At 39.4% G+C, this 20,149-nt stretch overlaps 2 protein-coding genes and 1 pseudogene across 2 annotated transcripts; 2 read left to right on the top strand and 1 right to left on the bottom strand.

Moving 5' to 3' along the window:
* The first annotated feature begins 13 nt into the window (after positions 1-13).
* On the top strand, positions 14-3,667 carry LOC109214002 (annotated as a pseudogene).
* A 1,646-nt stretch (positions 3,668-5,313) lies between these two features.
* Positions 5,314-7,505, bottom strand: LOC109214003 (squamosa promoter-binding protein 1-like). Its single transcript, XM_019377854.1, has 2 exons — positions 6,990-7,505; positions 5,314-5,744 (listed from the first exon to the last, which is right to left on the bottom strand). The coding sequence occupies exons 1-2, from the start codon at positions 7,280-7,282 to the stop codon at positions 5,627-5,629; spliced, it is 411 nt and encodes a 136-aa protein (XP_019233399.1). The 5' UTR covers positions 7,283-7,505; the 3' UTR covers positions 5,314-5,626.
* Positions 7,506-17,590: 10,085 nt separating this feature from the next.
* LOC109213996 lies at positions 17,591-18,771 on the top strand. The gene is made up of 3 exons (XM_019377849.1): positions 17,591-17,767; positions 17,840-18,031; positions 18,118-18,771. The coding sequence occupies exons 1-3, from the start codon at positions 17,591-17,593 to the stop codon at positions 18,769-18,771; spliced, it is 1,023 nt and encodes a 340-aa protein (XP_019233394.1).
* Positions 18,772-20,149: the final 1,378 nt, after the last annotated feature.

Raw genomic sequence — 20,149 nt, 5'->3', positions numbered from 1 at the left:
CCCCCGCCAAACTCTTGGAGCGTAGTAGTAACGAGCTAAAAACCTTTCAAAAACCGGCGATAGAGAGAAAACTAATAGGTGAGTTGTTGGAGCAAGAGAGAAGAATTGGAGATGGAGGCAAGCTCCGGTTACAAGGACTATGTGGCAGGTCTTATGGCCGGAATTGCGACTGTTATTACCGGTCATCCTTTTGATACCGTCAAGGTGAATTCTTCAACCCTACACTATTGCCCCTTTGCAAACTTGCAATTTTTACATTGCTCAATAATTGCATTGACCTTTTGATCATCATTTAGTTGATATGTATTGGTTTGAACCAAGTATGTGGTGTAAAAATAAGTGTAAGGTATAGAGAGCATTACAGGTGGAGCCAGAAATTCATATAAAGGAATTTTAAAAAATACTAGAGCGTATTTGAACCCCTTGCCAACTACCACTAGAATCTTTCCTTATGTCTAGGGGATTCAACAGTTCATATATAATAATATAAATTCGGTTTTGCCCTATTTGTGTAGTACAATTTTCCAGGGAAAGGGATTCAATTAAACTCCCTTGCCTCCCTTTAGCTCTGCCCCTGGAGAGCATCTAAGACAAATTATTGAAGGCGTCAGGTGAATTACTAAGCCTTGGCCATGGCAGATGATTTAGAGGAGTTGTGCCGGCATATAGCAACTCATGCTTAAGCAGGTTTGTTTCTTGTGATGCTGTTTTGGATCAGTAGAATCTGCGGAAAAGAGGGATGTACATTTATTAAAGATTTTTTATGTGTGCAAATGATGTTGAGGACACCAATTATCTCTCTGCATTGTCAGTAGCGCTCCAACTTTTGAATCTTTTCTTTGATCTTTGGTGTAAAATGAGTCATGCTAAAAGCTGCTAGGGAATTATGGCTGAGCTGAAAAAGAAAATGACATGGCTCAAAAGATTAAATTGAGAAAGATCCTTAAGCAGGCACTTGTTGATGCTGTTTCCGTGGAATAAAATTCTCTTATTAATAGGAAATCTGTTTCTTTTTTTTTTCTTTTCAGAAGGAATAGAAAATCTGTTTCTGTTATTATACTTTCCAAATGCTGTGCAAGTTTTGGGAAATTGAGCAAAAATATTTAAGTCATTAATGTGGTGCTTATGCTTTCCTGAGCCGAGGGTCTATTTGAAACAGCCTCTCTATCCTCACTAGGTAGAGGTAAGGTCTGCGTACACACTACCTCCCCAGACCCCACGGTGTGGGATAATACTGGGTATGTTGTTGTTGTTGTTGTACTCAGAAATCCTTGCTATGCAATATAAGTGGATAACGTTATTCTTAAAACTTTTTGTATTCAAGTTGTTCATCCTTGCTACTGAATTAGATTAAATTAGGGTAACAAATTAGGTGCTTTCTTTTTCTTCTATTTTCTTTTTTCGTTTTAAGTAATTAAGTTATTTTTCAGGGAACAACATACTCATCTTCTTTTTTTAAATGCTTGATAGTTGATGATTCTTGACGTAAACCTTTGTTAAGCTCTTAGTAAACCAGATTATTCGATGGAAAACCAGGCTAAACTTATGTGGGGAAGTACACCATAAACTAAAAAGTGCATGAAAACTTCTAATCTTTTTTGGTGGGAGTATCATATAGGTTATGCTTGATCAGGTGTTAGCAGTTCACAATTCTTTGTGTGCACCTATTGAAATGAAGATAAGTGTTTGACGGCTTGAACAACTATGAGTTTTGAAAAATTCGAGCATGTATTTGTCAGGTGAAGCTCCAGAAGTACAACACAGAAGCAGGTGGAGTGAAATACAAGAATGGTCTGCATTGTGCTACTAGGATATTACAGACTGAAGGAGTATTACTCTTAACTTTTCCAAGATCCATCTACCATTATCTATCCTGTTTGTTCAAATGTTGTTTAGCTAGGAAGTTCTCATCTCTTTACTTGAATATTTAGCTTGTAGGACATTCAAAATAAATTATTCTGTTTGCAATCCAATGCCCATTGTTGGATAATCCTTTTCTTTCTCAAAAGTAAATATGGTGCTTGTATATATTTATGCCTGGAGAGATGCATGCATGCATTACACGTGTGTGTGTGTGTGTGCACGCACAACAAAATTTCTGGTTAAAAACTTGTATGAAGAAAACAGAGCTAAGGAAACATCTTCGTTGTTGGCATCGCCCAGAGGGCCCAGTGTGCTGATCATAATTTATTTGGCAGGTTAAAGGGCTTTATCGAGGAGCTACATCGTCCTTTGTCGGCATGGCCTTTGAAAGCTCACTTTCTTTTGGCATTTAGTCGCAAACAAAATGGTTTCTGCAGGTTTGTTACGTGTTAATTCCCTGCTGCTTATAAATTCAAATGATTACACTTCTACATGTTGAAATAGGCTGCTTTCACAACCAATACAAATTGTATCTTCCATTTAGATGCTTTTACAACTACATATTGCAGGTAATTACTGTTTTATGAACATCTCTTTTTGCTTTTAAAGGGAGAAGTAGATGGTGGTAAGCCCCAGCGTCATGTAATAGTTCCTTCAGCAGCTTTTGGAGGAGCTATTATCAGCTTCATACTATGCCCGTCAGCACTGGTGAAGCTAAGTGATGCAAGAGTTCATAACTTTCTGCTGTACTTGGAGTACCATCTTTGTAATGTTGTTTTCCAGTGTAGGATGCAAGTTCAGGGCACTGATTCTTTGGTACCTAAGTCCACTAGATTCAGCAGGCCTCTTGAGTGTACCCTTAAAACGGTTCAAAAAAAGGGGTGAGAAAATTCTTGATCAATGCCACTTAGGCTTAAGCTGTGCCTTCAAGCTGACAAAGAAGCTCTTCAGCTTACAGGCATGTTTCGTGGAGGCTTCGCAACTTTACTGAGAGAATCTGTGGGTAATGCTGTCTTCTTTAGTACTTATGAATATGTGCAATATTGCATGCATCTACAACTGAAAGGTGCTTCATCTGAATCTGAGTCGAGCCAATTGATTGATATTGATGTTGGAATAGTGAGTGGTGGTCTTGGTGGTATGGCAGTGAGTATTATTGGTTGGAGTTGATTCCTTACAGCTTCTGCTTACTTATTCTTTGATTAACATGCTGGTTGTACTTTCAATGTGGAAGTACCATATGTAATTACGTTTGTGCTTCTGATCTTTCTTCAGTTCTGGTCTGCTGGTCTTCCATTGGATGTAGCAAAGATGATAGTTCAAACTACCCCAGAGAAAAACCATCGAAGAAATCCTTTCTCGGTTCTAAATTGGTATTTATCATAATCTCTTGAACTTTGAAAGTAGAAACACTACACAGAATGCATGATTCAGTTCATTATGGTAGATTTAAAGGAGATCTGGATTTGGAGGATGCTATACGGGTTTAGGTTCTACACTGGTAAGAGCTTTTCCTGCTAATGCAGCGGCTATTGTTGCATGAGAGCTGTCTGCAAAATTGCTGGGGATCAGGCACGACTGATAAATGATTTCTGATGCTGCTTATTTCTTCTGCTTGCTGCTGATTCAAAGCTTTTCTGGTTCTTGAAGGTTTACCACATAATTCTTTTGTCATGGCATCGCTGTACTATTACTAGTCTGGCACAAAACTTCTAATGATATTAATATATCATCTGTAATTCTGAGATTTATGGTTCTCTCTACGGTGTCCCTCTCTTCAAGGAATCAAACAATTAGTTTCTTAGCTAGATTTGTGTGGTTAGCATTATTCAAACATGTTAACAGCAATTGGAGTGATATTCTCAGACTTCACTGAGATGATTAGCTGCCAGATATTGTTGATGTTGCCTGTGGTTAGAAAATTAATACTGAAGGAACTAAATGATAGCCTTTTCCATAACCGGACCACTTGATGAAAGAAACCTGTCCGGAACAGTTATTTCTTATAAAAAACTGGTATATCTTAACTTATCAGAAAAGAAAAAGAACAGTTATATCTTACTTATAAAAAGAACAGACAAGTCCTACACATTTTCAGTTGTGAAAGATGGCCTTACTAATATGTAATTCTCCTCATTATCATGCTGCATAGCTTGGATTTGGAGTATTATGCATATTCTGTGGCTGTAACAATTTGTAATTCAGACTAGCATTTAGGGACTTTGTTGGTCATCATCAGCCCTTCGTATGCTAGGAAAAGATCTGATATGTGGAGCTTGGTGCATGTTGCCGCTAATAATGATCTTCCTCTGCATAAATATCATAAGAAATGATCGGATTTCTGATTCTAGAAGAGTTAACTCCTTTGCTCAAGATTTTGAAGTCTGAATGTGGATATCCAGATAATACGTGCCTCAATTTAAATATTAGACAATCTTGCGCCAGTGAGAAGCAGCCAAAGAAGAGAGTTATTATTTATTAGTTGGAGAGAAATTCAACCTTCCTTCGTTTAGGCATTGGAAACCAAGATTACACGACTCTGCAGTAATTCTGTTATGTAGGGCAATTTGTTTTGCACTTCAAGAACTTGGTTCTTGTGAGCTTTCAGCATATTTTGGGTACCTCGATTTCTGGTATATCATTTCGTAGATGTTAGGATAGCTTGTGATACAAAGTCTATGCAGGTGTGCTATTTCAACACATTGTTTTCTTGGGCCTGGCGCAAGCCATTTTAAGGGCTAAGTATCACCAAGGTGAAGAACTCCAAACGATATCAGCAAGTTTTGAAGATATCTGGTACATCGCTTTTCCTATAATTTTCTCTGTTTTTCCATTGATGGCCAATTTGAAGCTTGTTTGTTAATGATTGAGAAAAGATCCTGATCACTTGATATTTGTGTGCATATTCTTTAAAGTTCCAGTCACCTTCATTTGGTAGGTTAGTGGTCTCATTTATATTCGATGATGTACATTAAATTGAAAATGGTAAGGCATAATACATTTAGCTTATAATCCCTTGTATCGTACATTGACCTCGATAAAAATACCTTTTGCCAACTCTAATATACCTGAGTTCAGTCAAAAGCTGAAAGATGCCTATTTAAGTATTTAACATGGAATGTATATCTATTTAGCTCGTAGAATATATGCTTATGAAATTCATTCAGAGCTTTCTGTTGCATAAGGCAGGAAGCATCTCAAGACATAGAATCTAACTTATGGGAGTACAGTGCCCCAAGGGCTTTGTCTAGTGATAAGAGGTGCAACTCGTGATGTGTGGGTTAGGCACACATCACAGGTTTGAACTAAGCTGCAGATAAAAGTGGAGAAAGGTAGAGGGGCAGACCCATTATCCACTGAGTTTTGAATCATGCACCACTTGCCTGCGGGGATTATCGGTTATCTGAAAAAAATTATGGAAGTAAAGGGATTATAACTACAAGAAATAAATAAAAAATAGAAACATCGTAAAGCGAGATGGAATATCAACATGGATGACTTTCATGCACCATGTTATACCGTCTATAAATATTTCATTTCGAGAATACTAGCAGACAATTCAGCGACTTATTCTTTTCGTCCTTCCCTTTTCATAAGGAAATGGAAGAATTACTAGCTAGATAGTTGAAGGTGACAAATTACAATTTGTTTAGAAACCAGAAATTGACAGAAGATAGAGAGCATGTGACAGCTTGAACTTTAGAGGGATTCCCTGTGCATCAGTCCACAAGTAGGTGATTCCCTGCCATTTGCTGAGGCTGCTTCAGCTTGAACTTTCTCCTTGAGAATCATATGAAGTTTTACGGCGGCGCTCATTATGACCTGCCAAACGCCTCCGGCAACTCCTTTTAGCTTCATCAAACTCTGCTAACTGATGAAATCTGGACCTCATCACACGAACAAATGAAAATTCACATTAAAAGCTCTGCTTTGTCCCTACTCATTAGAAAATGATATACTCCTAGACTTGGGAACTGGAAAGCAGCTGATTAGAAAATAAATGAGATGGCTGTAGCTGCAGCTAGGGTTTCTTGTCCAATTAGCTATACACTACAGATATTCATAGGAAGTATGGAATTTTTTTTTGAATACCTCGTCTGCTGGATGACGAAATAAAAAATTGTCAGAAGGATAATCTCTGATTGTAATAGTGAGTTATCTTTTTCCTTGCCAGTGTCTGTCTTTCAAAGGAAAGAAAAGAACCTTTTCTACACCAATTTCAGTTGGAATAAGGCTTACGCCCTACTGCCTAAAGAAGGGACAAGCAAGAGGTCCTATCTCAGACCACAGGAATTGACTGTTCTCCAGGCTAGTTTTATTGATTCACATTTTGTCATTCAATATGAAGAAGCACTTAGGACAGTGAAATTCATCCAAAAAAGAAGTCCTCATCATTGCTTGATTTGGCTTTGGGTTCCACATCAAGGGAATCTAGAGGCTATCGGTTGTCTCTTATCTTAGAAGCAACCATCGTCTTATGGAGCACATCGCACAGTTATAGTCTAAGAATGTCAATTAATTCTGGAAGAGCGACTAATGTTCTAGATTCACTGCTATACCAATTATTTAAATGACTGAGTTTTGCTTTTTTTTTTTCACCGCAGTCTATAGTTAAATGAATGAAGGGGAGCCTTGGAGCAACGGTATAGTTGTCTCCGTGTGACCTATAGGTCACGGGTTCGAGCCGTGGAAGCAGCCACTAATTCTTGCATTAAGTTAGGCTGTCTACATCACACCCCTTGGGGTGCGGCTCTTCCCTGGACCCTGCGTGAACGCGGGATGCCTTGTGCACCGAGGTGCCCTTTTTCTATAGTTAAATGAATGTTGTGCCCGTAGCATATTGTAAATGGATTGTTGGCCTTGCTTTTTTGTCTCCATGTGTTAGTTCTAGCTTAAGTTATTGGTATTTGTTCTTGATATATGAGGACTCCAATATGTTTCATCAAATGAATCAGCACTCAAGCTAAAATTTTAATCTTCTTTGTTTATTGGCAAATATATGTGTTTGTTAGTGTTCCTCGCAACTATCATGGATGCACATAATTGCTTTTGAGATAGTGCCACTATACAACTTGAAAGGCACGGATAAAATTAGAGATTTTCATTAAAAAGTCAGGGTTATTTACCTGCTACATTGCTGACAGAAGCGCTGCTGGATTCCATTAATAAGTACTACCGGAGCCTTTGAATGAAATTCGCACACCTTGTGGCGGCGATGGTATGGCTTGGCATCTGCCATATCTGCAGTGCACTGCTCGGCCTGGCAAGAAGGCAGTGCTGGCCCACCACCAGTTATCTTCCTTCCGGAGAGAGTCAATACCCTCTTCCTTTTGTTATCATCTTCAGCATTTTCATGTTCCTCCTCTTCCTCTCCTGCTTCACTCATGCTTCTCTTCCCTTCCCATTTGTTATCTTCCATCTCTCTAAGGAGAAACTAGTTGGGCAAAGTAGAATGAGGAAGCCAGATGAAAGAGTGTGAAACTTGAAACCAAGGTAAAAAAAGAAAGGAAAGTATGTGTGAGGACCATTAGTTCCATACTTTTCCTCCTATGTGAAGTCTAGTAAGTGGAGATGATTTGGTGTAAATATGAGCTACTATACCAAGTCTGATAGGTGTTTCGTACATAAGGGGGGCCAGAAAAGGGTGTGGGTGTGGTGTGGTGTGGGGTGGGCTGAATTATATTGAAAGTTGAAACTACTCTTACTGGTCCCAACTTTCCACACATCAACCTTTAACATGATCTAGCTTTAATGTAAAAAGAAACGTGACGTTACATAACATAGTACAGGAGATGTGAAGAGCACTTGTGATGACTTTGCTAGCATTTGTTTCCTGATATTCTTCCCTCCTAGTTTAGTTACTCCACTAACTTTTTATTAAGGTTTTTAGTGCACAGTCAACAAGCTATTCAGCAATCAGTCATTCACTGTTTGAGGATGTGGAGAAGCTGATGAAACATCCAATTTGGTGCTTGGTGGTTAGCAAAAATTATTTTGGCATTTAGTCTAGGAGTTGTGTCAACCATGGATCAGAGCCAGCGGTTTACAGTCAACACACACACACACAAAAATTTCAGACTTCTGTTACGTGGATCCTTCATTTACCTTGATGTAGCCATGTCGAATGGGCGTGATAAGGGTATGGGTACTTCGTGATGATCATTTCAAATACACTAAAAATTAGTAAAAAGCTTGACTTACTCATACAGATACTTGCACATATCAGTACCCAATACGTACCCATAAAATACACTAAAAATTAGTAAAAAGCTTGACTTACTCATACAGATACTTGCACATATCAGTACCCAATACGTACCCATAAAAGAAAGTTGAACATAGCTTCAAACTTTTTTGGTTCAGTTAAAGGGAAAGGAAAGCGAAAGGGTGTCACCCTCTATTCATTTACCTACCCTAGCATAATTACCTTTTTATTGTGTGATACAATGTAGAAAGCATTGAAAGAGACAATCACTTCTTTCCCTCGAACTTAAGAGGGAAATAAAAAAAGTTGGTGTTGGACTGTGGCACATTACTCTTTTTGCCCTTCCTATTTTCTGGCAGACCAAACAGAGTTAGCGAGTTCCCCCTCCCCTCCCCTCCCCAATCCCTTCTTCAAACCTGGGCTTCATGAACTATGTTAGATGTGCTCGTTTAGCTTGTGTATTAGTATTCGGTTGCGTTGTATTTTTTTTTTTGAATGAAATACCCATATCCATGTGGCATAGTTTATGAACAATTTAGGACCCGTTTGGCCATGAGTTTTGCCAAAATAATTTGGGTTTTATTTTCAAAACTCATGTTTGGCCATAAATTTTGCTCACATTTTGGCAAAATCCCAAATCCCAAAATCACCCCAATTGCTGATTTTGGGCCAAAATCCCAAAACTTGAGAATTATATACATGTTTTTCCAAAATAAAGTTGGGAAATATGTTTTGAAAACGTATGTTCAAACACATTTTGGGATCTATGGCCAAACACATTTCAAAACAAATTTGGGATCTATGGCCAAACGCCAGCTTGGTTGTTTTAGCAGTTTTGAAGGGGAGCCTACTAAGGTATTAGTGCAAGTTGGTATCTCAGTGTCACTGTCGGCCCAGTAGAGTGATTGTTGCATTTCTTGAGTGCTCAATTGTTGCACAGGCGGCGGTACCATTATCACTAGATCTCTTAATTCGTCTACCTAAAGCTATCATTACCTTGCATACTTTCATTGCTCCAAATAAATTAACAAATGTGGGCAATTATCCCTATTTGCTAGTCTTTTTCAAGAAAGGACGATTCCTGTATTTTTTAAAATATTGTTGTTGATGGAAAGTGAACGGCAAATAATAGCATGGTCCAGTGAGTCGATATACTAGTACTGTATGGTTTTCTGCGTGCTAATTATCTGTATAACTTATGATCTGGACGTTGCTTTATGGTTTCGTATCATAATTGCTGTTTTGTTTTGTTTTGTTTTTGGGTGGATTTAGCTTCGCCTAATAATATCCAGAAGTTGGAACCTAGCATTTTTGGTTATACTGCTTCATCAATCATAGTTATAGGTCCTAGTTATTAAATGGAATTTTTACATTCCTATACACTATATGAAACTATATTACTCTCCCTACTCAAGTTTTACTATAATTATATTTTATATACCCAATTACCATTTATGTACATTTTAAGGGAATTAATGATAATAATTAGTGTCCTAAAATTACTCTAACATATCTTCCACTCCCCCACGTTTCTCTCTCCACATCCCACCCCCCCTCCCCACGTATCTTGCACAAGAGAGCAACAATTCTACCATTGACAACCATTAAAATGCTTTGAAGCTTTGAATTCGAATTTGGGTTTTCAAAAAACATTGTTTGTTTGGATTGGATATGTTGCAAAGAATTGAGAATTCTCTCTACGTCTCTCTCTATCTCTCAATCCCAAAATACAACAATGTAAAGCAAAGGAAAAGAGAGTAGCAATTCCACCATTGACAGCCATTAAAAAGCTTTGAAGCTTTGAATTCGAATTTGGGTTTTCAAAATCATTAGCCTCGTGCCGCCGCTGTCGTCGCTCGCTCGGCTCGGCTTCGGATTTGGATTTGGTCAAATGATCGATTGATTGATTAATTTTTTGGACCAAATTTATTTTTTAATAGTAAATATTAGCAGAAATGTTATTAAATATCCATTTTAATAACAACATATTAATATTAATATTAAATCCAACGGAATATTAAAAGTTTGTCCATTATCCGTTTTCCATTTTTCAGTTGTGTAACTGAAAATTAACCTCCCTCTTCAATTCCCGGTTTATTATTGCATAAATTAGCCATTTATGTTATGACATTTATGCTATGGCCGTTTTGCATAAATAGTCATTCTGAAGAGTTGCACCTCTTCAGTTTTCAGCCCAACCTTGGCTATAAATACAAGTCAATTCTCTCAGAATTTCCATATGATTTTCTGAGTTCTCCTCCTTCTTCTGCATTGTTTTAACTTCAAAGAAAGAAACAGTAAGTGTGATTTGCTACCGAACTTTGTGTTCGCTGAAAAACTGGGGTTTGAAGTACCACTACTCCAGTGTGTAATTCGTTCTATCCTGAGAGGAAATAATCCATAACCTTGGGTACTAGGAGGGGATTAAATTCCTTAAGGAAACACTGTGAATTCAATGAGCTCGGATTAACTTTTGTTTCATTTACATTTTCTGTTTATATGTTATTCTATTTTTTCCAGAATTAATTTACAAATACAGGATACTAACAAGTTAATCAACATGTTTACATTTTCTTCCTCATATTTCCATCAATCTTCTTAGCAGAAATATAACTTTCAGGGCGATAAGAAGGAAAAAAGGGAAATTAATCAACATTTGAAGAAATAGTTATTTAGGTTATTGTTTAGTATTTTTTTATGATCTAACATTTACGATATTATCATGCCGCTGGCTGGTCTTTTTTCATATTCAAAAAAGGAAGGCGCCGCTTTAAAGCAAGTCGCCTAGGTTCTTAAGAAAGATTTTTAGTTTTGTAAAGCGGAATTCTCCTTTGTAGAATATATGTAATACTAACAGTTGTGCAAAACAAGATAGTAGGAGGAGGGATGGGCGGCATCGTCATATGCTCCGCTTTTGTTGCCCTGGTTTATATTTCGAAGTACTCCTATGGCCGATCTATCATCCAACCTACTTAAACAACCTAAAGGCTTGGCCGAGAATGGTTGCTCAGGTTTCTCGGCCTGGTATCCTGCACCTCGCGTTCATGATATCTACGTTCAACTGTGCCCCGGAGACACGATCGAAGCACGACCGTCCTAAAAAAGGGCAAAAAGAGCTGCAATGGACGGCGACAACAGAAAAAAGTGTAGTTGCAAAGAGGGAGGAGGGCACATGCATGAGGAATATTCAAATGAGATGACTTAGGAAATATCTCTATTCTCTCCTCAAGCCTGATATTCTCGTTATACTACTCAATTATTAAGTTATAAATTAATACCAATTTACAATTACCGTCACATCTATGAGAATTGGAAACTGAAGAGAAAACTGATAATTAATCATCAATCACACTCAGGCTGTAACCTCGATAATTTACTTTGGAGCTTTATAATTCAATAATTCATAAATGGCTAAGAGCCACAGAGCTGTATTAGTGCCAGTGCACTATCAATTTAATAAGAGATTTTTTTATTCCTATACACTATTGGAAACTTTATTATTCTAAATGTTCATGTTTAGTAAATTACCCTACTTACACAAGTTTTGTTTACAAAATATATACATTTCACCTTAAAAGGCTTCCAATCCATTATTAATGCCTTCAATTAAAGGATTTAGTTACACCCTTTTCCTTTTTTTTCCTCTTATTCTCTTTCCATATTTTTCCTCCTCCTTAAAATATCTTAACTACTTTTTTTCTTCACTATTATAATTTTGGAAAGCTTAACGCAGCTTAACTCTTTGTGGACTCGTTTGCATCAAGCAACATCGCAACAAAATACCAACAAATTAAAGAAATAATCAAAGGAAGAAAATAACAAGCAAGCAAAAGTTCTTTTCCTTATAAGCTTTTTCTTATTTTCTTTTTTACAATGTCGTTGACCACTGTATTTATCAAAAGGAAACTACCATAAAAATGCAATCCTTTAAAATTAAGTTGAGCATTTGAAAAGACAAGGGGAAGACAAAAAAATCGACCATAGGTTTCAATCATACTATCGGAGATGGCGTGGGGAGTGAGAGATGGAGCGCTGCGATCGGAAATCTATCGGAGATGGCGTCGAATCTGGATTCTCTCCAAAAGCTACTCGTGAAGAAAGCAGTGTACGTCGACGAAGACACCTTTGCCAAAGCCTCTCTCACCTCCCAGTTATATACAACTACAATATAATACCACTTAAATATAATTTTTATACAAATTTTATACAATATGTCTTTTATATATTTTGTATCTAATTTATACATAGTAAAAACAAATTTCATACAACTAATTATATATTATACAATTTATCTACAACTTATCTACAACTTTCACACATTATTTCTACCCAGTTAAATACAACTACAATACATACAACTTAAATACAAATTTCATACAATATATCTTTTGTATATTTTGTATCTGATTTATACATAGTAAAAACAAATTTCATACACCTAATTATATATTATACAACTTATCTACAACTTATCTACAATTTTCATACATTATTTTTACTCAGTTATATACAACTACAACATCATACAATTTAAATATAATTTTTATACAATGTTGTTCAACTTTCATACAATAATTAAATAAATAAAAGAAAAATATATTATATATTATACAATTTATCTACAACTTATCTACAACTTTCATACATTATTTCTACCCAGTTAAATACAACTACAATACATACAACTTAAATGCAAATTTCATACAATATATCTTTTGTATATTTTGTATCTGATTTATACATAGTAAAAATAAATTTCATACAACTAATTATATATTATACAACTTATCTACAACTTATCTATAATTTTTATACATTATTTCTACTCAGTTATATACAACTACAACATCATACAATTTAAATATAATTTTTATACAATGTTGTTCAACTTTCATACAATAGTTAAATAAATAAAAGAAAAATATATAAAAAAACAGAATATAATTTTTCTACAATTTTACTACAATTTCTGTAGTATAATGTATGTCATGTCTTCTTCTTCGAGTTTCAATCTGAAATTCAGCCAAAACCAAGTCTAATCTTTACCAAAATCCCTCAAAATTGAGCTATAAACTCCAAACCATATTCCTAATTATTTGCAATAACACCCAATCCAAACAAACCTTCTTCTCAACTCTTTAAGAGCTAGAAGAAGAGCAATTGCTTATACACCCATCAAAAAGCTCTTCCTCTTCCAATACGGGATAATGTCCCTTTGTCGGGGGGGGGGNNGTCCGTTCGTTCGGGGGTCGGGGGGGGGGGGGGAGGGATCTTAAAATTTCACTTAAAATTTTTATTTCCCTCCATTTCCCATTCACCCTCTTTTAAGCACTTAAAAAACTCAACAATCCCCCACATGAATGGGGAATGGCTATATCACGAAAATATGCATGAAAAAACTGTGTGATTTGCAAGCAAGGATTAATTGCATCTGGATAAGTAGGTTTTTCTTTGAACTTTCCGTAGTGAGCTTATGTCGGATATACTCGGTCAATCGGTAGATTTGATATCTTTGAACCGTCGAACTTTGGTGTATACCTAGACAACTATAAGTCACACAACCAACCCTTAACCGTCTTTGGTTCTCATTGTTGTGTTCGTTTCAGCCATGAACACCGCCTGGTTTCATAAGTGCATAGAGAAGTGGCCTTACAAAATTCTCCTTGAAGCGGCTAACACTTCACACTTACATAGGTGATTCCTAAACGTGTCATCCCGTAGATACACTATTTGATATACCCCGTATCAAATTTAGAAATCATTAAAAAGCCTTAATGCTTTATCCTTGGTACTGAACATTGTCTCATCACGAGTATGGACTAAAATTTTAGTTGACAATGTTGAACCGTCATTAAGGATTTTGTTTGATCTCCTTGAACCTAGATCTTGGAATCTCCAGTCTTCTAGGTAGAGTTACCGCCACAATGACTTGTTCTCGGCCATAGTCCCATTCCCCTTGATGATTTCTCAACTACCTCTCTAGTTAGGCCTTTTGTAAGTGGATCTGACACATTATCGCTTGACTTTACATAGTCAATTGTGATAATTCCTCTAGAGAGTAATTGCCTGACAATTTTATGTCTTCGTCGTATATGACGAGATTTACCGTTATACATAACGCTCCCAGCCCTTCCAATTGCCGCTTGACTATCGCAATGTATGCACATTGGTGCCAACGGTTTGGGCCAAAATGGAATATCTTCCAAGAAATTTCGGAGCCATTTAGCTTGTTCACCGGCTTTATCTAAGGCTATGAATTCAGCCTCCATTGTAGAGCGAGCAATACAAGTTTGTTTGGATGACTTCCAAGATACCGCTCCTCTACCAATAGTGAATACATATCCACTTCTAGACTTAGAATCAGTTGAACGAGTGATCCAATTTACATCACAATATCCCTCAATCACTGCAGGATATTTACTGTAGTGCAAAGCAAAGCTCTGGGTATGTTCTAAATATCCCAAAACTCATTTCATTGCCATCCAATGAGATTGACCTGGATTGCTCGTGTATCGACTCAATTTACTTATAGCACAAGCTATATCTGGTCGTGTACAATTCATGATGTACATTAAACATCCCAACACACGAGCACAATCCTATTGTGATATGCTTTGACCTTTGTTCTTTGCTAATGCAAGATTCACGTCAATTGGAGTCTTTGCAACTTTAAACCCTAAGTGCTTGAATTTTTCAAGTACTGTCTTAATATAATGAGATTGTGACCACTATTGTGAAGAGCGTGAAGCGAGGAAAAGCGACAACCCCTATTTCACGAAAAGCGAGAAGCGAGAAGCGAAGCGCTCGTTTTTTTAAGTGAAGCGGAATTAAAAAAAATTAAAATAAATATTGCATAGACAACACATGTAATTGTAAGCAAATGTTCAATACTTCAATTAAAAAACTAAAGAGTAGCATCAATTTGTTTACCCTGAAAATGGTAATAACAATTAGATTTGATTTTGTGGTTCTAAAAATATGTGATCTATTTTTATGCTAGTTGTTAGGCAATAGATGCTAAGTGAAGGATTAGAAAGTAAGATAATAGCTTGTAGACAATGTAATAATCAAATTGAATGGCTGAAAATCGGGGCCTCGAGCTTGCGTATACGGGGCCTCGAGGTCGAGTCGGATGCCCGACTGAGGGCAGTCGATGAAGGATTAAAAGTTATGATAAATTTTATGGCGGCTCTTTATGACCAATAATGAGCAATAAATGAAGAACAAGTAATGAAATGTAATAAATATAAGTAAGACAATAAATGTAAGCAATATAATCAAATAGAGAGTATGTTTGAGTTAGAGAGCAGAGAATGTTCCTGTATTGAATGTAGTGTGTTGCATATTGTGTCACTTAAAAAAATGACAAGGGTCCCCTTTATATATGAGGGGAAAATCCCAATATGACATATGCGTAATTAGTACATAAAGTAGCCGGTACAACCACTCAATCAGCCTGGTGCAGGCTGTCACTGTTGGTACAGGCGTTGTCAGAAAAAATACTGCTCCTAGAGAACTTTCGGCTTACTTGTGATAACCACCGGTTCGCTCTGCCCCGACACCGGGCACGAAGAACCCTCGAAGACTTCGAACCCCGAGCTATTCTCCAGGCCCTTCGAGGTGAAATTACGTAATGCATCGCCGATCATGAATTGGTCTTTCTGATTTTAGCCGCATACAGATCGTCCCCACGTTTCTCAGAGTAAAATGACGAGAAACGACCTCGAGATCTTGCCCCTCCGGTGCTTCCATCAAAGCAAACAGTTACGTCCTGCCAAGTGACTGATGTAACAAACAGGGCTTCTAAAGGTCGCGTCCACATAATCCTCAAAGTCTTCGATTTAATTATAGTGGTTGGCTGTCCTTTGGTCTTCTCCAATTGCACATGTTAGGCTTCTATAAATATTCATTTCTTTGCCCCTTCTTTTCTACTGCATCATAAGGCTCCTAACAGAGTTTTTCTTTCTTCTTACCTTTCTCTCGTGTTCTTTCCTGAAGTGCGATTTTTCGTTTTTTCTTTATAACCTTTTGGTAAAAATGGCGAACACTTCCACTTCTATCCCTCAGGAAGATGTGCCTTTCTCTTCCACGCTCCCCTCTGAGGGTAAAGCAACGGCGTTTCCTAGTGCTGGAGAATGCGTTCCAGAGGCCTTTGAGACGACATCTGATTTTAAGGTCGAAAGACCTTCTTCGAAGTCGGGGCGATGCGCACCCGTGTCTCGATACATCAGTTTAATAACGGACCTCGAAAGGGTGAAAGTCGACTGCCGCTGGGGAGATGCGGTGTTAGTGGAGGTTCCTTCTCAGGGGGAGGATGTAACGACGTATAAGGCTGACTTCCTCAGTGTATATACTTATCCAATTACCCTTGGCCCGGCGGTGCCGTCCATGCCTTCGATAGACCCCGTGATCCACGACTTCTGCGAACGATATCAAGTGACCCTCGACCAAATTCATCCATCATTCTGGCGTATCGTTTACATGACCAGGTATTATGCGAATATGATTAGGGGATGCCCTTCACCCTTGACCATTTGATCAGAATGTATAGTCCCCGACTTTTTTGTGGGGGCCTGATTAAGCTCCGCTGCCGGGCCTCGAGGGCCCTCTTCACTTGTACCGACGAGGTTAGGAAAGGGGGGTGGATGAGTCGTTTCGTCCGATTTAGGGCTTCGTACTTGATCCCCGCAGAGAGGATGCCGTTCCCCGAAAAATGGAACATGAAGCGTAAGTAGACATACTTAATTAACTGCCCATTTCTTTCTTTCGGATGCATTTCCTCATGAACTGACTTCCTCCGCTGATACAGCCGCTGCAGCGTGTCCCGATGCGGTTAGGAATCTTTCAGGCTGGGTAGCTAAACTGGACTCAATTTGCCCATATGTTGAGTGCGTGTGGCGCGATTTATCTAGGGCTCGATGGGAAGCCAAGGATCACGGTGGGACTTTGTTTTCTGCTGTAGTTTCAATTTTACGAAAGTTATTGCTAATTGCGTTCTCATTCTTCGTGCTTGTTTTTGTATTCGGGCAGGTCTGGGGGAGGTGTTCTTGATGAGAGAAACTCTGCCTGGTGAAGCGGGCGCCTCAAAACCCGACGAAGAGAGGAAAAAATGAGGGGGGGTCGTCGACTTATCCTCCGAAATCCAAGAAAACCAGAGTGGAAGATCCTAAGGATGATTCAACAGATTTAATTCTAGAAGCATCGGGGAGCCCCCGAGCTGGAGGCGAAAAGAAAGACGATCCCTTGATAGAACCCGAAGGGGGAGAGGATCTGACTGTTTCACATATTATTGAGTTGGCGGCTTCCGAACTGCGACTTGGTTCTGTTGTCGCCCCGCCTCGGGCTGAAGAGGCCTACGAGGGTGTATCGGGCGGTATTGTCGAGCTGGTTGACGGCCGAAATTTCCCTCGAGCCGAGGTGCACTTGGTAGGCGATCCGGGGGAGCCTAATTTCGAAGCTCCTCAGAAGTAAGGGACGAACCCGATTGATTCGGTCGAGGTCGTTGAAGTGAGCGATTCCCCTATGGAATCGGCTTTTCCTCCGAGGGAGATGCAAGACGCCCCCAATACAGAGTTTCTCGATGTGGGGACGTCCGTTGGTGATAAAAATATGCTTGAAAAGCCTTCTTCTGCGCCTGAGGAAAAGCCTGACACTAACATTTCTCTCATTTTTAATGAGATTGACAGGCTATGTGAGCAGGTAATCTATTCGTAAATTCTGCTTGGTGCCCCGACCTTTGCCCTGCTAACCTTATTTCTTTCGTGGTTCCAGGCCAAGGTTCTCTATAATCAAACGTTTGCCAATTTTGAAACCGAACTGACTCGCCACGAGGACGAACATAAGAAGCTTACCTCGGAAGCTGATGAGCTCAGGGCTCTTTCTACCAAGAGGGAGGAAGAACTCCGTAGCCTTCGAGATTTCTTGGAGGCGGCGTCTCGAGAAAAGGATCGTCTTGCTGAACAGGTTACACAACTCCCGTTTGTTTTTTGTCTGCATGTCTAACTGACTTCAGTGTTTTAATATCTTTTGATCGATTTTTGCAATTTAAGGAGAAAGATGTCCTTATGGGGAAGGAGCTCCGAGCCAGGGACTCCAAAATCCTTGAACTTAAGCGGCATTTGAGTGAGGTAATCTCTGAGAGAGATGCCCTCCGGGGAGAGGTGGTTTTGATCGGGCATTGCCTTGAAGATGCGATGGCTGAGAGCAGTAAGTATAAGGATCTCCATACTGAGTTGGCTACTACGCTATCCGAGGTCAGGGCTGAGGTCGAGGCGCTTGTGACCTCACATAAGGAGGACGCCGCTACTGCAAATGCTCAGGCCCCGAAGGTGTTCAAAGAGGCTGAGCTGCGCCTGACCGGAGCAGTGGAGCATGCCCAGTTAAAATCTCGGAGACAGACGCTCGAGGATATATATGCGGGGGGCATTGATTTAATCATTGAGAGGGTGAAGACCCTAGAAGAGGAAGCTGCGGCCCTGCTTCCTTCCGAAGACGAGTCGAGTAGTGACTCGGTAGGCGATGAGGATGGAGGTGGAGTCTGTGAAGGGGAGGAGGCCGTTGGAAACCCGGAGGTTATGGTCAAAGCTGTTGAAAGCGTGCATTCTGAGGGGGCCGTCAGTCCACAGTCCCTGAGGGGGAAGTATACTAGGCTTTTCCTTTTCGATTCTTTGTATAGGGCTTTCAGAGAGCGTCTGCCAATGTAGATTTTGCATTTTTTGCCTATGCATATAAAAGAAAACCTTTTGGTTTTATCTTTCATGCATTTTCCTCTACTTGTGCATGTCTTTCTTCATTTTGAATTTATATGTCAGTTGATGATTGGCCAAGTGAACTGGACTTCGAGTAATGACCCTTAGGTATATGATTCGGCCCTGAAGCTTGTTAGGTTGGCCCGTAGGCCTTTGTGCATTTGGTCGACACAACCTTTGACTTAAGCTGGCCACAAGGGCTCTTACACGTTTAGGTCGGTACGACCTTTTAATTAGGCCGGTGACAGTGTCTCTTCACGTATGTGCCCTTAGGCATTTTTTAGTTAACTATTTCGGGTTCAGTCCCCGAGTCGAATTTCGACTCGAGCTCATTGGACCTCAAGTTTTTGAATTTCAAGCTGGCCTTTAGGCTCTTACGCGTTAGGTCGGCTCGACCTCTCATATGAGCTGGCGGTAGTGGCTCTTATGCATTGGGTTGGTACGACCCTTTATATGGGCTGGCGGCAGTGGCTCTTACGCATTGGGTCGGTGCGACCTCTAATATAGGCTTTATTTTTCCCTCGTTAAGGACTTTGTTGAAATTGTGTTTTCCTGACTCTTCGACGGTTCGATAAAAACCTCGATTGCGAGTCGTTATGTGGCGATGAACGAGAACCTCTGGAGGTTTTCTCGGTGGCTAAGTGTTTCGAAGCCTATAGTTTTGAACCGACATGGTCGAAGCTCTTTTGCTTATGTCGAGGGTAGCCTGTTTAACCGATGGCCTGTGATTTTGTAGCGACGGTCGGGCGTCCCTAAGTCGCGTTAGTTTGGCCGGAGCCTTATGATCGTGGTCATTTTTGATTCCCGAATGAAGTAGTTTTGGCGTCTATACCGAGGGTATGCCTTTTTAGGGGTCTTACAAGTTCGAGTATATAGCCTTAACTTTATGGTCGGGGTAATGCCTTTTCTAAGGTCTTATGTTTTTACATGCCTTACTTGAGGTCTTACAGTTTCGGTTACTTGGTACAAGTATAGTTCATGCCGTGCTTGAGGTCTTAAAGATATTGTTACTTGGTACAAGAATAGTTCATGCCTTGCTTGAGGTCTTACAGATATTGTTGTTGCCTTATATAGGTCTTACGAGGCCGAGGTTGCCCACATGGGGTCTTATGGCCTCGGGTTTTTGATAAGTCGATGAGGTGGCGATTGGTGATAGTCCCCGAGACATTGAAGGCTTCTTGACGCTAGTCCCCGAGTGTTCGGGATGCCAGTCCCCGAGTGTTCGGGACATTTTGGGCCCTGGAGCTATTTTTGTAAACTTGATATTGCCTCGTTGAGGGCTTAAGAGTTCTAAGCTTTCGACCCGGAGGTCATACGGCTTTGAGTTTTGACG

This window comes from Nicotiana attenuata, unplaced genomic scaffold, assembly GCF_001879085.1.
Source record: "Nicotiana attenuata strain UT unplaced genomic scaffold, NIATTr2, whole genome shotgun sequence".
Classification (NCBI taxonomy): Eukaryota; Viridiplantae; Streptophyta; class Magnoliopsida; order Solanales; family Solanaceae; genus Nicotiana; species Nicotiana attenuata.
Note: the sequence above shows the minus strand (reverse complement) of the source record. Positions and strands in the feature narration are given on the sequence as shown.